The sequence below is a fragment of the Numida meleagris genome, chromosome 2 (genome assembly GCF_002078875.1).
Source record: "Numida meleagris isolate 19003 breed g44 Domestic line chromosome 2, NumMel1.0, whole genome shotgun sequence".
Taxonomy (NCBI): Eukaryota; Metazoa; Chordata; class Aves; order Galliformes; family Numididae; genus Numida; species Numida meleagris.
In genome coordinates this window covers 132,045,671-132,069,646 of record NC_034410.1, presented here as the reverse complement: position 1 = coordinate 132,069,646, position 23,976 = coordinate 132,045,671, and the positions used below count along the sequence as shown (strand labels likewise).

At 36.4% G+C, this 23,976-nt stretch overlaps 1 protein-coding gene across 3 annotated transcripts in view; it reads left to right on the top strand.

Moving 5' to 3' along the window:
- Window positions 1-23,976, top strand: part of CSMD3 (CUB and Sushi multiple domains 3) — a 641,503-nt gene that overhangs the window by 370,824 nt on the left and 246,703 nt on the right. For all 3 annotated transcript variants that reach the window (XM_021388208.1, XM_021388207.1, XM_021388206.1), the window contains 2 exons: window positions 19,361-19,543; window positions 21,154-21,480. In XM_021388208.1, the coding sequence (XP_021243883.1) occupies window positions 19,361-19,543; window positions 21,154-21,480 (510 nt within the window). The remainder of the gene's footprint in view (window positions 1-19,360; window positions 19,544-21,153; window positions 21,481-23,976) is intronic.

The window sequence follows — 23,976 nt, the reverse complement described above, 5'->3', positions numbered from 1 at the left end:
TTTAAATACATCATCTATTGCGCAATGCAAACACGGTGCTTTGTAGTCAGTGCCACAGCAACTGTGTCCTTCTTAATGCTAAGACAGCACTAATTGTACACCCATGGTTTGGCTGTTCTTGAGCAACGGATGCACATCTGAGACTGGGCTGAGCCACTCAGCGAGGAAAAGCCACTGCCACTGCAGCATGGCGTCAGGGTGTAGGGTGTAGCCAGGACAGCTGGCCTGGATTGGCTAAGTAGTTATTCCACCTGGCATCATGCAGAAGGTTGTAAAGCTGTGGGGAGTTCTCAGAGGGCAGCTGTCTGGTGATTAGTGGAGTATTGGTCAGCAGGTAGTGTTGTGCTTTTTTTTTTTTTTTCCCTAATTTGTAAATCTCTTCTATCTTAGGAAATAGTTTTTATCTGAAACCATGAATTCTATGTTGTTTCCAGTTCGCTCTGCCATCCCACTTGGGAGGAAATGCACAAATGGCCATATTGTGCTTAGCTGTTTGCCTGTTTAAGCCACAACTTTGAATAGCATATTAAAAATTGTTTGTTACAAAATAGGAAAATAGTCTATAAATCCAGTATCTGTACAATTAAGGTCATTGTGAGTCTTTGATTCCAATGCATTTTTCCCCCAAAAAACTTTATGTGCAATACCCATTTCTGTTTCTCTCCAGACGTGTCTTTTACAACCTTTCAGCTGAAATTGGTGCTTTTCATCCATCATACATGCTTACTTGTATCCTGATAGAGACACAAAGACAGTGATGTGAAGTCTCTTCCCTGAACCTTGCTGGATCAATGCACTGGGTTCAGGCCTAGGCTAAAAATGGAGCTCTAACTGAAAGTAAACCTTTTTTAGGAACTACTTAGTGTGATCTCATGCACACTTACTTCTTGCTGTTTTCTGATACTGGAAAACATATGATTGTGTTTCTTACTCTATGCACAAGACATGCCAATATATTTTAACTGGAGGCATGTTTCACCACAGTAAGGGTGAAATACTAGTAAGATAGGTTACACTAGCACTGGAATGTTAATCGTAGGCAGATATTTCACCTGTGGTTTTTGGATGATGCTCTGTAATCAATGTCTAGAATTGCTTTGAAGCCCAAGAATATCAAAGTCTGAGAACATTTCTGTAAAATTTTAATTATTTAAGAACTTCTAATAAACTTCTAATGCATGAAATATAATTGCAACGTAATTTATATATCATGCAGAAGTGTATAAAATTTGGACAAGAAGCAGAATATTTACTTAGTCTCAGAACTACCATATAATTCATTATTTAATATATTTTTATATATTAGTATTTTTTATAAACCACTGGACAAATTACAATTTGCACTCAGTATTTTTGTTTCTTGTTTATTTTAGTCTACTCTTTATGTAGCCAACTTTTCGTGTTTTCCTTGGTTACATTGCCTACTGTTTGTCTAAAGTGTTTGTCTTATGCTGTTTTCTCCTGAGATTTTTCCCTGTCAAAACAAGGAGTAGTTTTGTTCTGCTGCATTAGAAAATAGTGTTTGCCCCAAGTTCCATTCTGAAACAATTCTTTTTGGAATATGTGGATCAAAGTAATAGTTAAGAGAGGATTTATTTTTTTCCTAAAAGAGAAATGTAAGGGCAAAATTGTATTCACTCTGAGAAATGCATACTGATGTGGGAAGCAAATAATTTTCTCATGTGTCTTACAGAAGAGATGAGAAAAGCTGCTGGTATTTTCTTGGTTTATTAACCAGCTGCCAGTGAAATCATGTTATTTAAAATTTTAGGGGAAAAAAAATGCCCTTCACAGTTCTGTAGCGTATAGTGAGAATCACAGCAGCCAATCCTAAAACCTGCTTGACGTTTTTTGTATTATTTGAGAATAACATTTGACTATTTTTATTTTAAACCGTACTGCAGGTAGCTGTATAAAATTTTTATTATGCACATCCTACATTTCTGCTTGGTTAACACCAAGCATATTTTTACTGCTTTACCTAATATGGATCTCATGATCTTCAGCAACCAAACACCACTGTGGCTAAACTAGTCAAGATGGGAAGTAATATTATTCCCTTTTATTAATTATTCAGTGTATTTTTTAAATAGACTGCTTTTTTTCTTTTTCTTGAATTTTTACCAGTGGTAGAAGAAATTTCCAGATATAATTTTTAAACAATTCTTAAATGAGGAACGTGGTTTGCTCTGAAGTTAATGCTTCCAATTTTATTATGTTGGCCCATGATGCCAGAGGCAGATGGTGGTGGTATGGCAGTAAAGGTTGAACCTTCCCACCAATACTCTGTTACATTTTGTTGCTGTGGGACAGATGGCAGCAGAGGGGCGGTCTGATAACATGGTGTCTGACATAGAAGTGCGTATGAAGCAAAAATGTGTAATTGAATTCCTCTGTGCAGAAAAAAATGTACCCTTTGACATTCATTGATGCTTCCTGTGAATGTTTATGGAGTCTAAACAGAGGCATTTCAGCAGTGGAGACTGTGATATGAAAGACAAGCCATGTTCCAAACAGCCATGAAAATTTTTGTGAGTGAGGCATTCAGACTCTTGTTCATTGCTGGTGAAAACGCATAGCTATTGATGTTGATTATGTTGAAAAATAGTGTTTTGTAGCTGAGAATTTGCTATATCAAATAGCGTTATTGTCCTAGTCACATCTCTTGTAGTTTCCATGAAAGTAAATAGGAGACATTACTTTCAGAGTGACCTACATAGAATGATGAAGAAAGTCTATAGTGAATCTTTTCTCAAGTTCTTCCATCTGAGTTTTGTTTTCTGAACTTTTTTTTTTCAGGTTTCTTGGGAAGTTTTCAATTTCTGCATTAGGTTGGGAGTAGTGTGCTGATGATCATTTGGAATAAGTCTTTTATTCCAGAAAACTTCCCAGTTCTAAGGAGATCTTTTTTTCAATCAATGCTGTCTATCAAATTTTGTTTTTTTCTGAAAACAATGCTTGGAGGTGTGAAACTATGCAATAGCAGAAGAGGTAGTGGTAGAAATTCTATGCTAGAGCATTTATGGCAAGCTAATAATCAAGTGTGGTTTAATCAGATTGTCCCACAATGCCAATTCAAAGCTCTACCTGAATATGGATAGGATGTAGGAGTAGTCTGTAAAGACAGTATAGTCACTAGGTCTTGTCATGAGCCTGGAAAATAGTGCTTTTTGTCAGTCTCAGGTTGAACACGCACATCTGATAGTAAATGTAAGAGCTACATAAATGCTGTTCTGCTGTAAGAGTTTATTGATTTGTTGTGGGCGAGGTGTATCATATTTTCTAGCACATCATCTCCAGTTACTTTGCTGGGAAAATTTCTGCTGTAGTGTCAGTGTTCTTGAACTGGTGTAAAGTATTTGAGATTGTTCAGCTGTTGTGGTTTCATACCAATAGGCAGCTACACTCCAACACTCTGCTCTCTCACTCTAGAGAACTCTCCTTCCTCAAGAGAAGAGGAGGATAAAATTTGATGAAAAAAGGCTCATTGGTTCAGATAAGTACAGAGAGATTACTCTGCAGTTAACATCATGGGCAAAACAAACTCAACATAGGGAGATTAGTCTATTGTTATTAATAAATTAGAGTAATGAAAACTCAAAGCAAACTAAAATCACCACCTTCATTCCCCATTTACTCTCTTGTAGCTCTTCCTCTGGAGTAGCGCAGGGGAATGGCGACTGCAAACAGGCCATAACTGTTTCTTCTGCTCCTTCATCCTCGCTCTCTACCCCTGCTCCAGCATGGGAGTCCCTCCCTCAGGATGCCAACCTTCCCAATCTGATCATACATAGGCTTCCCACAAACTCAAGTAGGGATCCATTCCATGGGATGTATCCTTCAGGACTGCACTAATCCAGCACAGATCCACATGGCTGACAACTCCCCCAGCCCTACTTGCCACAGGCTCCTCTCCATGGCTGCAGCTCCTTCCCAAGGCCTGCTCTTGAGGGAGCTCTCCGTGAGCTGCAGCCTCCTTCAGGCTACATCCATTGCTGCACTGTGGGCTCCTCCATGGCTGCATGTGGAGATCAGCTGTGGGCCACAGGGGGAACAGCCTGATCCACCACAGGCCTCTCCTGGGCTGCAGGGAAATCCTGCTTCATACCTGGAGCACCTCCTGCCCTCCTCCTGCCTTGTCTGCAGGGCTGTTTCTCTCACATTTCTCACTCTTCTCTCTCAGCTACTGCTGTGCAGCATTTTTTCCTCTTTCTTAAATGTACTCTCCCAGATGCACAGCCAGCATCATTCACTGACTCACATTCTGCTCACCAGCAGATCCCTTTTTAGAGATCTCCAGAACTGGCTCTTATCTAACATGCGGCAGCTCCTGGCTGTTCTCACAAAAGGCACTACTGCAGCCTTCCTGCTGACAAAACCTTGCTGTGTAAGCCCAATATCGACATATTGTCCACAAATTACTTAATTTCTCTTGAAATTGAAGCAATAAGTGATTTGATGGTAATTTTTTTAGATGCAAGGATTTCTCAGCATTGTTCATGACGATTCAAGAGAGTACTGTCCCAGGTACATAATTAGAGGTACGTGTATTCACAGTGTAATAATGCAGGATCTAGATGTGTTTGACTGTTCATGATTAGTCTATCCAATTAGTTCAAAAATAACATGAAGTGCATCTGATCAGGATAAATTTGCAATTTCATAACACACACCTTAATCTCATTTACGTATAACCTTCACAGTCTATTTACAGAGTAACCTAGTATGCTGTCAGTGATTAACCTAACTCCACACAACAATGAATATTTTTGCTCTTCATCTTTTTCTGTTATATTAATGAGATTAATTCTAAGAAGATTCAGGGTTTTTAACAATGCATTCTCTAATGCTTTGTAAAGGAACATGACATCTGTCAATGCAAATGGTGTTGGAACAGTGTCATAAGTATCCCAGAAAGTTTCATCATGATTTTTGTGAACATGATTTTTGTTAGTGACTTTTACAATTACAAAACAGAAATCTCCTGTAGCATTTCTTGGTAATTTTGGAACAATACTCTTATTATTCATTGATATGTTTGAAGTGGAAAACAATTCTGCTTAATATTTAAGTTGCAAATTGAAAGATTAATGAGTGGTTATAAAAACCTTTAAAATGTTTTTAGCCATTCTTAGAAGTAAATCTGTTTGGGCATTTTTATTGTAATTCACTTCTTGTTTCATTCCAAGGTTTGATTCCTCAGTCATTCATAATGCATACATTTTAGCTTTCAACTATGATGTTTCTTGATTGTCTCTCAAGTTGTTGTATATATATCCTTTGGTCAAGAAATTCAGCATTTTTTATAAACTGTAGAAGCCTTTGGCCCTGCTTCTTCATCCAGTATGGAATGGCTAGAAAATATTCAAAGTTGCTTTTCCATTGAGTTAATTAATCAAGCAAAGGACATTAGTTTCTCAGGTAGGTCATAAGAGGTAATCTAGATAGAATCCTACTATATATTGAGATAGCCTAAATATCCTCCTGATACAGCAAAACCATTAAGAGGATGTACGTAGCCATAGTATTTGAAACATATTCTATTCTATGTTTCAAATACTATGGCTACGTACATCCTCTTAATGGTTTTATATTCCATAGAATATGTTTCAAATACTATGTTTCAACATATATACAAGTAATAAAAGGTGGCCAGGCATATTTCATAGATGGAATATTTCATCATACTTTCAGAATCTGTTTTTTTCTCATTGTTAATATTCAGCTTCTTTACAAGAAATTATAGAATTTTATACTGCATTGTGTAGAATGTGCATAGCAATACAGGTTTCTCTGTTTACTCTATGATTTTCTAATCTACCTGTTTTGTGTTTTTCTTGCTTTAAGATTCCATATCTAGCTTTTTGAACCCTATTTACAATTGTTTCCTGAGTTGAATATGGTTCAGTTTTTGTTATAATTCAGGATGATAAATTCTGCTTCTGCTATTATTAGTTCAGACTTAACAACTATGTGAATGACCTTTTATAATGTGATGTCTGTAGTAAGGATTCTTTAGACCAAGACATAATTGTGAGGGTTTCTTCACAGAGGTCTATGTATTAAATCCCAGACAAAGGCATGGTACCATGGATCAATGCAAAGTGAAAGGCTAATGAATGGTTATGAAAAGCTTTTTAGAATGTTTTAAGTGAGTCTTAAAAGTCAGTATGGTTTGAGTCAGCCCAGAAGACTAAAATGTTGATCTTATTTTGTAACGCTATTTTCTATTATATTTCTATTATAGTAATACAATGAGATATTTATATTACAAGCTGCATAATCTGTCAGATTCAATATATTACATGGGAAGGGAGCGGAGAGAACGTGAGGGGTAAAAGGTCAGGAAAAATAGCTGATGTGCTTCTGTACTTTGTCAGATGGATATGTTCAGTGGCCTGCAGATGATCTAGAACATACAGTTTAAAAAGTCATTAAATCATCAGATAAACAACTTTATAATTTAGAATTAAACTTGTGCTTCCAGCCATTAATTATTTTAATCTTTAAATCATTTGGTATTAAATTACAAATACATACATTTTAGAATTTCATACTTTTGTTTCAAAGTCTTTAGATGTTTCTAAGACCTTATATTCAAGTGTGCACAAAAAGGAAATCACATACATTTTATAAACTGAGGTTTACATGGATTGGAAAATTTAATCAGATCAACATCTCTAGAATATTTCAATATTTTTTTAAAAGTTTTGTAGCACAGTCACAACAATGTTCTCACCATTATTTATATAGTGGAGAAGTGCTTTTCCTAACTTAGCTGCCTCCCATTCATATATAAATAATATTTTACCTCTAAGGTATATATTTTAATCATAATAGAGAGTGAAACAATAAGGCATATTATCAGTGAGACTTCCTTTGGGGTTGAATCATCCTTTCCTAGGTAAGATAAGATGTAGTTTAATTACTCTTTGTTTTACCATTTTAGAAACTCTGAAGTTTGTTTGGGATGAAATTATTCGTACTCAATGACTATCTCACTTAAAGTGTTTATGGGAAGATTCAAGCAAAACACTAGCAGCTTTGAAGAACATGATTTAAGGAAGAAAGCATTATTTCGTAGCCTTTAAAAATAATCTGGCAGCCTTCTTGATAAATTCTAGCAGATTAGATCAATGACCTGAAATATGGCAAATGGATGAATATCTAACTAGATTCTGTTTGTAAAATTCCAGTTTGCATATGCTCGCATACTTGCTTGAGGGTTTAGGTTATAGAAACTGAAATATCGGAGAGCTTTACCGTTATCCAAGCTGTAGGCTAATTAGATCTTCTATCAATATTTTTCTCTTTTCTTTTTTGGCAATGGTGTTGGTGAGTACATTGTGTTTCCAGCTTGAAAAAAAAAAACACTACATTCAACACTTACTTTTGGAAGCAATTTACATGCAGCGCTCTGGTGGAAAAATGTCTGAATGGCAGATGCCCATCACATAAAAACCCATATGAATATGTGATAAATGAATAGTTTTTACAAGGGTAATAGTAATACATCACATGATAATATTATTTGGCATAACAATGTTACAGTGGCCTGGATGAATAACATGAGTCACAGGTGGATGAATTATACTATTGTGAAACCATTATAGGCAATTATTCTGCAGTATTATGCTTGCTAAGAAAATGTCAGCTGAAAGCTGCAGCTGAAAGTAATGTTAATGTTGAGGAGTAAATTTTGATATAAATAAAAATGTTTTCTTTGTTGCATAATTAATGTTTTCTAATTACATCTGTGAAATTCAGGATATTTCATCTTTTCCCTTAACTACTGTTTTTTTCAGTGCTGTACATTCGTATGAGTGGGTCAACAAATAAGAAAAAGCTATGGTTACAAGTCCAGCATGTATTTCCTTCTTTCATAGGCATTGGTAAATGTTTCTCTACAGGCTTTTTATTTTTTTTCCTGCTTTATGACCTTGATCTCTGCTGGATGCTTTGTCCAAAATATAATGCTTTATCTTCCATAACAGATTTGTCATGAGCCTCTCTTTTTCCCTCTTCCTATTGGCGCTGATACGACAAAACCTAAAGCAAATTTTAGGATGTCCTTAAACTTCTTGTGCAGTGTTCAAATATTCTTTAAGTAAAAGCAAGATGGAACTAATAGACTCACATTCTGACTAGAGGTTTAGGTCAGCAAAATTGGCAACTTTTAATGATGATGAAATTGCTACCAAGTTAAAATCGTAATGGTGTTGTATAGTCGCACATATATTCAGAATCTGATGCAGATAATCATCATGGAATTATTCAAGGCACTGAGTATTTATTGACTGCCACCAAAGAAGAGTTTCAGAGCTGGTGTAGCTTGAAAATGTGATCTGTCTGGATATTACCAGTAAGAACAACATCAGTAGATTTGAAAAGTTCAACAGGTGATATACTGACTGCAAATAAATTCAGTGTCGTCAACAGAGAAATTCTGCATGTGTCAAGAGCTAAATTGTGGATGACAGCTTCAGTAGTCTTGGATTTGGATATGCATCTGCAAACACCATTTAAGAAGAAAAAGAGCAGTACTTTTCAGAACAAAAAAAGGAGGACAGTGTGTGTACAGGTCTGCTCGACTTGACGCATGATAACAGAAAATTCCATTGAAACTGTCCATTTTCATTTATATGGTCTTCAAAAGCATACTGACAGATGATGAAGCTTCTAAATCTATTAAAACTTCCATTTTCCTAAAGCTAACACTGGAATTCTTTAGTCAAATCAGCAGCGACAAATTAGTTTCCTGCTGGTTCTCATATTAGTAAAGAAGTATACCACAGGTTTTTGTCAATTTTCAGAATATTTTGAAAATGTTGGAGGACTACATTCTCTTCAGCTTGTCTCTTTGCTGTGGTTAACAATGTGCTTGAACTTATCTCATTGAAATCAAGTGATTTAGTGTGTGGAACAAAACCTCTCTTATTTTAAATTGAGGAAAAGTAATCACTGTGTTATACCCAATCCACTTACAGAAAGAGGATTCAAACACAGAAATTAATGAGTTTATGTAACAGTTAATAAGTGGGTTTCAGTCTTAATATAATCATAAATTTTCTCAGCCATTTTTAGTAACTGTGACTATTGCCATACTCAAAGTATACAGATTGCAAATACAGCTATAGCTTTTGTTTCCAGTCATGATTTTCCTTATGAAAGATGCTCAAAGTCAAGAACTAAGGAGATAAACTAAGAAGGTATTATGCAATTTTGTTAGCATATTTCTTCCTTTAATGTTTGTGTGTTTTTGGCGTTTCTTTTGCAAATATTTTATTAATTGAGGACACTTGTTCAACTTCCATTCGCTTTGTCATTTCTTTTTGGCAGACTAAACAGTAATCTGTGGACTGAAGGACATTTTGTTTCTTCTCTTTGTAACTGCTATTGTGAAGGATAGCAGATTTAGATAAGACTCCTTGGTAATATTTTTTCATGTGTTCTTTTTTGCTTATAGTTCTGTAAGTAAAACTTAGCAGTACAGTTGCCTGCTATTAAAGTTTATATTATTGGAGAAGTGAGGGAATTGAAATATATTTTTTGTGTTTATCAAAATTATTTTCTTTTTGATGGGTAGCTGTGTGATAAAGCAGAATTGTATTTCCACCTTAAAAATATAATATTGACAGTTGCATGAGACTTCCTTTAAATTACCCAGTAGTTCATCTTTAGTCTGGCTGAAGTTAAGGAATAGAATGTTCCTTGAAAAAAAAGGAAAAGCTGCCAGAAATTATTTAATTTCACTCAAATGCAGTTCTGCCAGTCTGAAATGACTGTATTAATGAGAGCAAGCATACTATGAAAACAGTATTGTGCTAGCAGAATTTTTAAATCTTTCTGGTGTCTGTAATTTTAAATATGTATTTTAAAGATTTGTGGAAAAAAAATCCTCTTGAATTAAACTCTAAAAACTATTCTATATGAAATGAGGATCAGCCTCTTCTCTCTAGTGACTAGTGATAGAACAAGAGGTAATTGCCTGAAGTTGTGCCAGGAGAGGTTCAGGTCGAATATCATTGGTTGATGATCAGAGAGCTGGAGCACATCCCTCATGGGGACAGGCTGAGAGAGCTGGGGCTCTACTGCCCGGAGAAGGCTCCAGGGAGATCTAATAGCGGCATTCTGGTACCTGAAGGGGACCTACAGACAGGAGAGCTGGGGAGGAACTTTTTATAAGGGCGTGCAGTGACAGGACAAGGGGATATGGCTGTGAACTGGAAGAGGGTAGATTTAGACTAGATATTAGGAAGAAATTCTTTACTATGAGAGTGGTGAGACACTGGTACAGGTTGCCAAGAGACGTTGTTGATGTCCCCTCCCTGGAGGCGTTCAAGACCAGGCTGGATGGGGCTTTGAGCAACCTGGTCTAGTGGGAGGTGTCCCTGCCTAGATGATCTTAAAGGTCTCTTCCAACATAAACCACTGCATGATATTAGGAAAAATTTCTTCTCAGGAAGAGTGGTGAGGTTTTGCAAAAGGCTGCACAGGGAGGTACTGGAGTCACTGTCCCTGGAGGTGTTCAAGAAGAGTGTAGATGTAACACTGAGGGATATGGCCTGTATGGTGGTGAGAGTTTGATGGTTGAACTAGGTGATCTTAGAGGTCTTTTCCAACCTTAATGATTCTATGATTCTAAGAGGGGTAAAGATAATAACTTACAATTGAACGTATTTAAATATTTGGTTTGTTGTTTTGTGGGGGGCATTTTGTGAGTTTTTCTTTTGTTTGTTTTGAACCAATGCTATTTATTTGCATTAATGTATATGTACAACCATATTTTCCCTTTTTTCCAAAATATGTGTGTTTGAGCTTCAGCTTTTGCAAACTGTTATACAAATGAGAAGTCCCATGATACTTCTAAACTATTAGTGTGGATAGAACTGTACAGAGAACACTTCACTGATACAACTAATTTAAAAGAGCAACTTGTTTTTTGGAGGTGCACTCATTCTGTAAAGCCCCACAGGACTCTCTTATTACCTGAGCCAACTTATTGCTAGCTGGCAAGTAAATAATTGAGTTTGGAAAGACAGAATAGCTCACTGAATAGGAAAAGAAGAAAGCATGTTTAACCATTAAGTCTGTAGGTAACTACAGTATAGAATGAAATGTAATTTCAGATTGGATATTAGGAAGAAATTCTTCACCAAGGGAGTAGTTAGGCTCTGGAACAGGCTACCCACGGCAGTGGTCATGACACCAGGCCTTCTGGAGTTCAGGAAGCATTTGGACAATGCCCTCAGACATAGGATTTGAATTTTCGGTGGTCCTGTGTGGAGCCAGGAGTTGGACTCAGTGATCCCTGTAGGTCTCTTCAAGTCAGGATTTTCTATTATTCCAAGATAATTATGAAGTACTTAATGCTTATAACAAAAGATTGGTAAATTATACAATCAAACTAATACAGATATGATTTCTATCCACCTGAAAAATCTTTTTGCCATGGAAAATGGCTTTAACTAGTTTTTCCTTAAACTATAAATGTTGGTTACTTTTGATTTACATGAAATATTACTCTCAGTGATGTCTACCATTGTTTTTTCCATGCATTCTCAGAGGAATTTAATCTGAATCTTCCTTAAGTGACCCCCATTACCCTCCCTCAATTAATTACTCATTATTTTTCTTGGTGAGATGGTGAAATTCTAGCCTTTCAATTTACATGATCAGTAAACAAAAATCCCCCTGTGATACAGTTTGATGCAGTTCAGCAAGTGTGCAGAAGGTTACTGCCAGCAACATAGCAGGAGAAAGTGCCAAGGAAAGAATAGCTGCTTGTTTTAAATAACTTTTTCTCTTTTTTTGTTGTTGAATAGAATTTTACTATCTGTCTGTATACTCTTGAGCAGGTGTTTTTTACACTAATCATGTTGTGAATCCGTTCAGGCATAAGATTTGGCTTCACATCCTCTCCTCACTCCTTTGTTTGCATACCCGTCTCTTTTATTAGGGCACCCAGGAGCACAAAGGAAGTGCTGCACCACACTGCAATATCTCTCTCACCCAGGGCAATCAGGCACAGCTGGAGGAATAGTGGAGTGCACCATTTAGTTTTGATACAGAAATTGATCTAGTCAATCACTATTTGCACTCAATGCAGAATTCATTCCCCATCCTCAAACTTGCTCTTTGCTTGTATGTCCTTCTAGAAAACAAGCTAAAATGAAGGCAAGAAACATTAAATCTGCTGTGATTAGAATTGAGGCTAAATAAATTGTAATAGTTAATAGTGATCAGTGTGGCAATTCTTTTATGTATCAGGTATTTCTAAGACATAAAATTTGTAGGAAAAAAATCTCATGGCTGGAGTGAGGCAAGACTGTTGATAACGTTTAAAAACAACTGAAAAAATCACATGATAACAGATTTTTTTCTTTTATAAATGACTTCCATCCTTTGCTTTCAAAAGCACTCATGCTGTAACAGCTAATAGACAAAACTTTTTACTTATAACAATAACACATGAACATAGTAATATTTATGAGAAGGTGTAATCTGCAAGGTCATTCAAATTTCTTTCTGTTTTGTTTGCTCATCATGGCAATGTTTAACTTCTGTTTCACATAAATATGACGAAGCCTCATCCAATCTTTTCCCATGTAAACTGGAAAGCAAAATCAATAATCTTGCTGAAACAGATTCATAACTGTTTAATTGCTTTGTGTCTTTGAGATCCTTCTTCTTGAAGATAAATAACTTGAAGATGTATGGCATGATTTACCTGTTGCTTGCATTATTTATCATCCTAATTGTCACTAAGAAATATATCCTTGTATTTCATAAGCTCTTTGTTTTCCTTTTGTGCTTTTTGAGTGCTTTTTTCTGTATGATTTAAGTTCTAATGTTCAAGATAAGATAGATGATTATACTATTGCTGATTCCTTTCTGCTTTGTGAACAGAAGTTTTACAAATAAATAATGTTATCTCTACTTAGTTTTGAATAGGAAAGTCCCACAGTGGGTATATTGTTTTGGTAATTTCACAACCAAATTAGATACATGATACAATTCAATGTTGTGTATATAAATTGTATATACCTATGTGCTTGGAAGTGTGATCATATGTATTTTTCCCTATTGTCTTGCAATATGCCAGTATGCCCAGCAGTGAATGTTTGCAGCTTTTGCTATAGAAAATTCTAATGTCCAACAGATCAAAAACATCTTCATTCTTTATGAATCAAACTCAAAATGTGTTTTTAATTTTTGTTTTAATTCCATTTATGTGGTCAGTGAAAACAAAAAAGAGACTTTATACTAAAATGTTGTTGAAGATCAACTGACTAATAAATGTTTCCATTAAGTACTATATATTTCTTTGCATCTCTGCTGAAGTCATTTAAAGACTTTAGAATTTACTTTTCCACTGTGAAGCAGTAATATCTTTTCCTTCAGAATTGTTTTCCTTCATAAGGATCAAATTCTTCTATTTTCCCTTAAATTACAGAAGGGATAAGATAGACAAGTCCTAACTCCAGTGCCTCTGTGTCAAAATGCATTTGTATAGTAAGCAACTATTTGTTTTCCCCAGGGCCCATTTATTCACCTCTAGAATATGTGTGTCCTTCACAAAAAAAACAAAAAACAACAAACAAACAAACAAAAAAAACCAGAATAAGAGGAAAAGGACTTTCTTCTAGGAATATTCTTGTACAGGTAGCTGCTCTTCGCTCTCAGTTCATCACTGACTAGAAATCTACAGATTTCCTCAGTGCAAAGCACAAAACGGCAAAATGATAATTTTAATTCAAAATTAGACAGTTACATTATATATCTTGCATTGTTGTTGTTTTGCATTTGGTTTGTTTTTTCTTTTTTTTTCCCCCTGTAGTAAATGTCTAACAGATATTTCTTGTTAGGAAATATATTTATAGTGATAAACTTGATTCAGTGCTTTGGGTCACAAAGTTACCTGTTGAGTTTTACCAAGTTTCCAAAATAGTAAATATCCTGAACAGTTTCAACAAGTCAGTCTTTAAAACAAACAAACAAACAACAACAAAAAAAAACATAGTTTAACATTCAGTGTCCTTCCACATCAGCATTCTCATGGAACAACTGAGTTTGAAGGAATATATTAAAAGTCAGGGGCTGTCCTGAAAGTAACGCCTCTTATTTTATGCTGATGGCATAATACTTTTACAGTGAGGGTGATGGGGCAGTGGAACAGGTTGCTCAGTGATGTGGTTGATGCTCTGTCCCTGAAGACTTTCAAGGCCAGGCTGGATAAGGCCCTGGGCAACCTGATCTAGCTGTGGTGTCCCTGTTCATTTCAGGGGAGTTGGACTAGATGGCCTTCAGAGGTCTCTTCCAACTCGAAAGATTCTATGACTCTATGAGATGTCAGAAGCAAATGTTGGTGGTATGTCAATAGAGGTTGAACTTTCCCACAAATATGCTGTTAAATGTTGTTGTTGTAATAGATGGCAGTAGAGGGGCAGTCTTACAAAATGGGTCTGACATGGAAGTATGCATGAAGCAAAGGTATGGAATTGAATTCTTCCATGTGAAAAAATTGCACCCACTGACATTCATTGACACTTGCTGAACATTTATGAAGACTGAACAATCCATGTGAGCACAGTGAGGTGGTGGTTGCTTTTATGATTTTTGATTGATATTCCCCATCATCACATCATGTAGTGTATGTACTGAGAGTTAATGTCACGGAACTAGACAGAACCATTTCAGTGGTGGCGGCAGCAATACGAAAGACAAGCCATGTTCTTGATGATCATGCACAGCTGTCATACCATGAAATGATCAGTCTTGATCAGCTCATCTGTGCAAATTTGTTAATGATGTGGTCTATGTTGAAACACAGTGTTTTATAGCTGAGAATTTATCAAGTAGTGTCATTGTGCTCTTTGTATCTATTGTGGTTTCCCTGGAAATAAATAGGAGACATTACTTTCTAAGCGACCTGCATATTTTAGCTACAGCTGACTCCCCTCCCCCTTTACATTTCTCAGTATAAGACACTGGCATCAGAAACAGGATATGGGAATAACAGGGAGAGAAGGAATTGTGCTGAAATCATCAGCACATCTCTGTCTTAATGTCATGTCTCTAAGGTTAACTGAGTTTCTAGCAGATTGTGCTCTTTGATTTTTATCTTTCCTATGGAGATTTGAAATAATTTCTGAAAACAAACTGATTGTTGTTGTTGTTGTTGTTCTCAAATGCTTTAAACCTGAGAGGATCACACCTAACTCGTTAACATATTTAACAACCTAATTTTCCTTACACATAGACATGAGGGGTTTTTTGTTTGCTTGTTTTTAAGCAGAATACAAAGAAAGAGCCATCTAATAATCTAACCTAATTTGTTGGTTTTCCTCAGGAGCAAGTAGCAATATTGGATTTTGGATTACAAAATCCTAGCCATGTCTCATTGTATCCAGCATGAATTGAAAATCTAAAAAGGCAGAATAATAAAAAAAGAATATCAGCAAAATGTAAAAATGGAAAAAAAAAAGGAAAAATAAAATACTAAAAAATCTTTACGTGGAGTTTTGACTTTTCAAAAATAGTTGTTACACATAACATACTTATTCCAAATAGTTACATCATACAATATCCCTTTAAAATAGTAAAACATAATAATACTAAACTGCCGTGGATTTTCCAGGGATTTAGAGCCAAATGCTACACAGGGCAGGAAGCATGACAATCTCAATATGAGTATGCAAGCTTTAACTTTAATGGAGTACTTCTCAACATATATAGAAACTGAGTTACACCTGGCAAACTGCCATTGGTGGGGCTACCCCAGCCCCATCCTCTGATTGGTGATTACAACTTGTTGAACAAAGAAAGCCAAACAGCAACTCCCCCCCCCACGCCTGACAGCTAACTCCCTGATATTTCTGTCTTTGGACTCCGCCCCACCCAAGGATCCCTAGGTCCTGCCGACTGTCCACCCAGAACTACTCCGTACACACACTCTGCAGTACTTCCTTGCTCGTACAGTCGCTCAAGTGATCCGTGGCCACCCTAATCCTGCAACACCAAACTGCTAAAATATACTCTTTAAGAACTTTTCTGTGAATTTCAGCTTTGTTATGTATATGAAAACTTAATTTCATTGTATGAAAACTAAAGCTATATTCCAGGAAATAATGTCTTCTTTTTTCTCAGCTGTTTTTTTGAATCGTACTGAAGTTTCCAATAATGGTTTTGTTTAAAAAATAAAGTTTTAATGATGACATCATTCAGTGAGCTACATTAAAATCTACTGCCTTTTCTGCTTAACTTAATCAACCATAAAATATATTTTTAATATAAACATATTATTTGTAATGAGGAATTAGTGCAAGTTCAACAGGCTATGTTCAGACAAAGTTCAGGTACTGAAATACATTGAAAGCAGGGAAGCTGAAGCACAGCTGTAGTGCTAGCAGTAAAAAAATATGAATATCATTTACCCCTTTTAGTGAATTCCAACAGAGCTGAAGAAGTGCTCTGTCCTAAAATCATGTTATTTGAAATGTTATTATTTGACAAAAACACAGTAAACATTTTTTTGTCTATTTCAGTGAAAGTTTGTTGCCATTCTGTAAACAAATCCAGAAGCTATTTGCACTTGCACCCAACAAAATAACAGTAATTTCTACTGTCAGAGAGATCTATGTGATGACAGAAAACAATTCTGTTACAAATTCAGAAATGAGATGGTGTTAATGTGAATTTTACAGAGTGTAATACATAAGCAATTGTGCATAAAAGATTAAAGTAATAAAGGAAAGATTGCTATGAACATAGATAAATATGACCGGAGTTTATGGATGCCTTATTTCATTTGAAGCTGTCATTCAATTAATGTCTTGTTCAAGTTAATTCCATTTATGAAAACAAAAGATAAGATTATGGATGTAGTCTTTCACATATAATAAATAATATAAAGAAAAAAATGTATTTTTTCCCAACAAACTCCTGTTAATAATTATACTCCACCTAAGAATTTTTGGAACTTAAAGAATTCCTTTAAGCCTTCCTAGTAAGGACTTCTGGTAGAAGACAAGATGAACAAGCTCACTCTATCAACTTCATGCAGCTATGTATTTAATGTATCAAAATGCATAGAAACTATTACCATTTAGAAAAAAATACTTAGGTAACTTCAGAATTAATGCCTCATTTATTTCCATGGAAAATACAACAGATACAAAGAGCACAGTGACACTATCTGACAGAGCAAATTCTAAGCTACAGAACAGTGTTTTTCAACATGATCACCACCATTAGCTGATGATTCATATGGACAAGCTGATCAAGATGCTCTTCATTTTGTGATGTGATGGCTGTGCATGGCCATTGGAAGGTGGCTTGTTTTTTATGTAGCTGTCATCATTGCTGAAATGTACCACCCACCTCTTCACTGTGCTCACGTGCACTGTTTGGTCTTTGTAAATGTTCAGCAAGTGGCAATGAATGTCAATGCGTGCAATTTTTTCTGCATGGAGTTCAATTCCATACCTTTGCTTCATAGACACTTCAATGTCAGACACCATTTTGTAAGACTGTCCCTCTGCTGTCATCTGTCACAACAACAATAACATTTAACAGCATATTTGTGGGAAGATTCAATGTCTACTGACAGAAAAATAACATTTCACTCTGCATCATGAGCCAACATAATAAAATACAAGGCAATACTTTTGGAGCAGCCATTGCAATAATTAGAGAAAGCCACTGGCCTAGCTACATCAGTACAGTAGCCCCAAAAGAAAATAAATAGAAGTAGATATAAAAATATTTACTGTCTTGCTTACATGCTGTGAGAAAACTGTAACTTTACTTGGTGTAATAACTTGTTGGATACCTAATTTGTAGAATACTACTTATTTTTTCCCCAAATAAAATGTGAAATGACGTAAGTATTTAGAATATTATTAATCTCTCTGGACAACCTAGGAAAATTTTGTGGCAATTAACAGTTGTGTATTCTTTATGTATGACACTGACAGTCTCATCAACATTTAATGTAGAATGAGTAAGTTTACATTGTCATTAGGATATTTTCTTCAGACCAGCTTTAAGATTTATTAGAAATATGTATTTTGGGGAGATTATGACACCCCCCCCATTTTTTTAAAAAGTTATTAATTATATCCTCTTCCTCTGAAGAAATACGTGTAATAAGATCTGTTGAAGTTTGTTGGGCTTTGTTAGGTTTTTTGTTAGTTTCAGTGTTGGCGTTTTTTTTAAGCAAATGGAATAATAAAATCCTTCGAATTTCTAGATAGAAAAAAGATAGAAATTCCTTTTTTCAACTCATTTTAATTTCCATATTGAAACTAAATATTCTGTATTTGAAGCTCAACTTGTCCAGTTTGGAGAAGTGGGGCCTAATATCAACTTATGAGGAGGTTATCAAGAAAATAGAGCCAGGTTCTTATCACTTATAGATGATAGGAGGATGGGAGACAATGGACGTTAAGTTAGAATGAAAAGGTCAAAGTAGATATAAGGAAAAATGTTTTTCCCATGTGGATAGTGAAGCAGTGGAACAGGTTGCCTACAAGTCTCCCATCCTGGGATGTTTGCAAGACCTGTCTGGATAAAGCTCTGAGCAATCTGGTCAGACTTGAGAGCTGAACTTGCTTTGAGCAGGAGCCTAGCCTAAAGACCGCCCCAGCTCTCTTCCAGCCTAAGCTGTCTGATGCATTTGTGACATGCATCTGCATGAAGATGCATTTTAGAAGATCCTTCTGTACTTCTAATTTTCAGTGAAAATTAAAGATATAAGTATGTAATTCTAAATAATATTGTATCTAAAACAATTTTGCATTTAGGCCAATTGATGTAAAATTTTATTAGAGAATTTTTGTACATATGAATGTACATAATGTGTATGCAGGCACATGTATACTTATTTATGTATTGCCTTCTTTGAATTTGGGCAATTCGTTTTATAATACTAATATCTTTTTTTTTTCCTTCCTCATTTTGTTGGCTCATGAGTTTCAGCTGTATTGGAATGTGGACAGTGTCAGACACAGTAGGGTACTGCTGTCTGTCTTTCATTTTAAGAGTTCCCATACTGCCAGTGGTATTTTGCTTGATACTATTTTTGCCTAAAATATAAAAAATGATGTAGAAATATTTGTTCTCACTTGCTTTTAATTTGAAGTACTCTATAAACACAAATAATGATGATTTTTCTAGAATCCTTATACAGAATTTCTTTCATAAGAAATTGAATAAGACTTAGTGGCGTATTTCAGTAATTGTTATTTAGATGGTCTTTATTTGCTTCTAATATGTAGTTATGTTCTACATGTGAGTATATACCCACAGGGAGTTCATTTTATTCTTCTAGAATTAAATTCTTTATTTATTTCAACAGAAATTGAAAAGGAAAGCTGTGGTGATCCTGGAACACCATTGTATGGCATCAGAGAAGGGGATGGATTTTCCAACCGAGATGTTTTAAGATTTGAGTGCCATTTTGGATTTGAATTAATTGGAGAGAAATCTATAATTTGCCAAGAAAACAATCAGTGGTCTGCAAACATACCAATTTGTATTTGTATGTACCAAAATTTTTGTTATAATTTTGAAATGCGTAATATTCTGAAACATTTTCTGTTATATATAATAATTTTCACAATTGATTACAAGGTTAGCAGTATATAGCTAATTCTGCTGACAGAATGAATTTGCTTTTGTTCAGAGGTTGATTTCCCTAAGGGTTATTCCCAGTAGAAATTATAGAACTGAAAAAAACTTTTTTCTTTTCTTTTAATATTAATTGTATTGTCCTTACATGATGTGATGTAATATTTTATTATTAGCTTTCTAATAGGAATCTGTAGATTTTCTATATACAATACACTTTTAAAGCTACTCTGATAAATTAATGTATTTCTTTAGATTAGCAGTTGCTGAACTGTAATTAGGTGTTTAAATTATTTACAGTTTTTTCCCCATATATTATATTTGAGCATAATGTAGTACTTAAATGATCATAGCTCTATTGTTTACTTTATATAGTATAAGTAAAGCTAATGTTACAATAAGTATCTGTAATTTCTTTCTTAATGCTCTGCCCGGGTGAGGCCATAACTGGAGTACTGTATCCAGTTCTGAGTTCCCCAGTTCAAAAAAAAAATTGGGTACTACTGGATAGAGTCCAGTAGAAGGTGACAAAGATGATTAGCAGCCTTAAGCATGTCCCTTACAGGGAAAGGCTGAGAGACCTGGGACTGTTTAGCCTGGAGAATACTGAGGGAAAGTTATCAACATTTACAAATATCTTAAGGGCAGGATAGGGTCAGGCTTTTTTCAGCTGTGCCCAGTGACAGGACAAGGGGCAACAGGCACAAACTGGAAGACAGGATGTTCCATCTGAACACTGAAAAGAACTTTACCATGTGGGTGACAGAGCACTGGAACAGACTGCCCAGAGAGGTTGTTTAGTCTCCTTCTCTGGAGTTACTCAAAACCCACCTGGACACCTTCCTGTGAAATGTACTCTAAGGAGCCTGATTTAGCAGAAGAGATGGACTAGATGATCTCCAGAGGCTGCTTCCAACCCATATGATTCTATGATTCTGTGTTTTCACTAAAGTAATACAGATCAAATATATTCAGAGTGCAATCAGTTATTTTCATCCTTGCAAATTAATATGTTTCAAATGGAATGATTGAATATAAAATATTGTCCTGATAATAGCAACACAATTCTGTTGTCCCTTTGAGAGTAGTTAATATCTTATGCTTCTGTGTGAAAAACAAATGATAAGGGTGCTGCTGACCTTCTCACTCTTTAATGTGCTCAGTGAGAGGTCTGTTCATCTCAGCAGTTACCTAATGAAAATAATAACTGATGCCAACTCGTTAAGAAGTACTTGAGTATTTTAAGAACTGGTGTAGGTTTCCATTGCAGTGAGGCTGTTCCTTATTACCTGGGGTCTCTGCTTGAGAGGTAGTTTTATTGAAGGAAAGGGAATAAAAAGATGCAAAAAAAACCCAACAAAAACCAACCCTTTCTTTCTGTCTTCACACCAGATCATAGCAAAGATTCAATTATTCGGTTGAAATTATGTTTAAGGGTCTCATACAAAGCCTTGTAATAAAGTAAATGCTTTTTAAAATATTTGCATCTATTGTCTAACTTCTTTATCTCTTTTTTGGCAGTTCCTTGCCTTTCCAATTTCACTGCACCAATGGGAACTGTACTTTCACCGGATTATCCAGAAGGATATGGGAATAATTTAAACTGTATCTGGACAATAATTTCAGACCCTGGAAGCCGAATCCATCTTTCTTTTAATGACTTTGACTTGGAATCTCAGTTTGACTTCCTTGCAGTTAAAGATGGTGACTCTCCAGATTCCCCCATAATAGGAACATTTACTGGTGCTGAAGTTCCTTCTCATCTTACCAGTAACGGTCATATTTTACGTCTGGAGTTTCAAGCTGACCATTCAATGTCAGGACGTGGATTTAACATCACTTATAACAGTGAGTAATAGTAGTTTTTATGAATGTATGTGTTTCATTTTCAACGTACAGTTTAGAAGAAGTTATGATACACTTTCAAACAATACATATATACCTAAAAATACCTTATTTATGTGTTCAGATTGTCTTTTAGATGCAGTGTGGCAGCTGAAAATAAGTATATACTTATCACTTATTGGATTAGAGATCATTGAGATGGGAGTGTTTAGAAGACTGAAATATAGACCAACTTCAACAGTGAACTTAACTAAATTTGTTAAAAGCACACTTTGTGCTACTGGTTAAATGTTACATAACATTAATCATTATCATTACATATATGAAAATAACTGAGCACTTTTTCTGTTTAGCTGTGAGTATGGAATACCCTGGAGCTCTTCCCTCATGAAGTTTTAGAGAGCATGAGGTCACCTCATAGCCATATTTTCTCCAGACAAGACAACTCTGGTGTTCTCAGCCTCTCCTCTCCATAGGACATGCCTTCCAACCCCTTTTCAGTCTTAGCTGCCTTCCTCTGGATGTGTTCAAGGATACCATCCTGAACACAACAGTCAAGGTGAACCCACGCCAACACTAAATATAGTGAAAGAATCAACTCCTTTGACTGGGTTGCTGTGCTTAAGGCACACTAAAATGTGATTTGCCCTCTTGGATGCCAAGGCACACTGCTGACTCAAGTTGAGCCTGCTGTTGACCATCATACTCAGATCCCTTTCTGGCTCTCCAGCCAATTATCTCCCAGCCTGTACCTCCATCCCAGGTGCAGAAACTTCTGTTAAACTTTGTGTCTGCTAACTGTCCAGTGCTCTAGTCTATATAGTTCCCCCTGAAAGACCTCTGTTCCTCCAGGGAGTCAACAGCACCTGTCAGTATCATTGGCAAGCATGCTGAGGATGTATTTTGCTCCTGTATGTACATAATTGATAAAAATGTTGAAAAGAACTGGCCCTAGAATAGAGCCCTGGGGAACACCACTGTTGACCATTCACCAGCCAGATGTAGCCCCATTCAGTTCGAGTACTGATATTAAGCCAGCTAATCACCCAGTATAGCTTATACCTGTTCACTTCAAAGGTAGACAATTTGACCATAAGGATGCCATGAGGGATGGTATCGAAAACCTTACTGAAAGATTACATCCAACATCTTCACACCAGCCACCAAAAAAGTGACCTATCATAGAAGAAAATAAAATTACTAAGGCAGGACTTTCCTTTGATGAAGTAACATTGATTATGCACGATAATAGCTTTGCTTTTTAACTGACAGGACAGTCTTCTCCATAACTCTTACAGGAACTGAGGTTAAACTTACACTTTCCCAGGTCTTCTCTCATACTTTTCTTATAAATGGGTATAATGTCGGCTGGCTTCCAGTCAGTGAGGACTTCCCCAGACTACCAAGACCTTTGTTAAATTTTTGAGATGGGTCATAGAATAGAATCACAGAATGGCCTGGGTTGAAAAGAACCTCAAAGATCATCAAGTCTCAACCCCCCTGCTGAGTGCAGGGTTGCCAACCACTGGACCAGGCTTCCCAGAGCCACATCCAGCCTTGCCTTGAATACCTCCAGGGACAGGGCATCCACAACCTCCTTGGGCAACGTCTGCGTGAAAACTTCCTCCTGATATCTCACCTAAATCTCCCCTGTCTCAGTTTAAAACCCTCATGTTCTCCCTCAGTTCCCCCATGTCCTATAACTATCCACCCTTGTGAACAATCGTTCCCCCTTCTGTTTATACTCTCTTCATGTACTGGAAGGCCACAATGAGGTATCCCCAGAGCCTTCTCTTCTCCAAGCTAAACAAGCCCAGTTCCCTCAACCTTTCCTCATAGGAGAGGTGCTCCAGCCCTCTGATCATCTTGGTGGCCCTCCTCTGAACTCACTCCAAGAGCTCGGCATCTTTCTTGTACTGGGGCCCCCTGGCCTGGACGCAGTACTCCAGATGGGTCCTTACAAGAGCCGAGCAAAGGGGAGGACAATCACCTCCCTCTCCCTGCTGACCACTCCTCTTTTAATGCACCCCATAACATAGTTGGCCATCAGGGCTGCCAGTGCACACTGCTGGTTCATGTCTAGCTTCTCACCCACCAGGACCCCAACAAGTCCTTCTCCACAGGGCTGCTCTCAAGGAGTTCTTTCCCCCAGTCTGTATAAATACCTGGGATTGCCCCAGCCCAAGTGTAGCACCTTGCATTTGGCCTTGTTAAACCTTATTAGCTTCACATAGGCCCACTTCTCCAGCCTGTCCAGGTCCCTTTGGATGGCTTCCCTTCTCTCCAATGTATCGACTGCACCACTCAGCATGGTGAGTGGTGGGTCCAGCTATTGTGTCTAATAATTCCTTCAGCATTCACTCTGGTGAATTGTGCTTTATCTAATAAAATTTACATGCCTAAGAACTACATAACACTTGACACGGAAAAGGCCAGACTGTGAGCCATTGACATCAGCCAAATTACTTGACCGATTTCAGCTGAGTAGGCCAATTCATT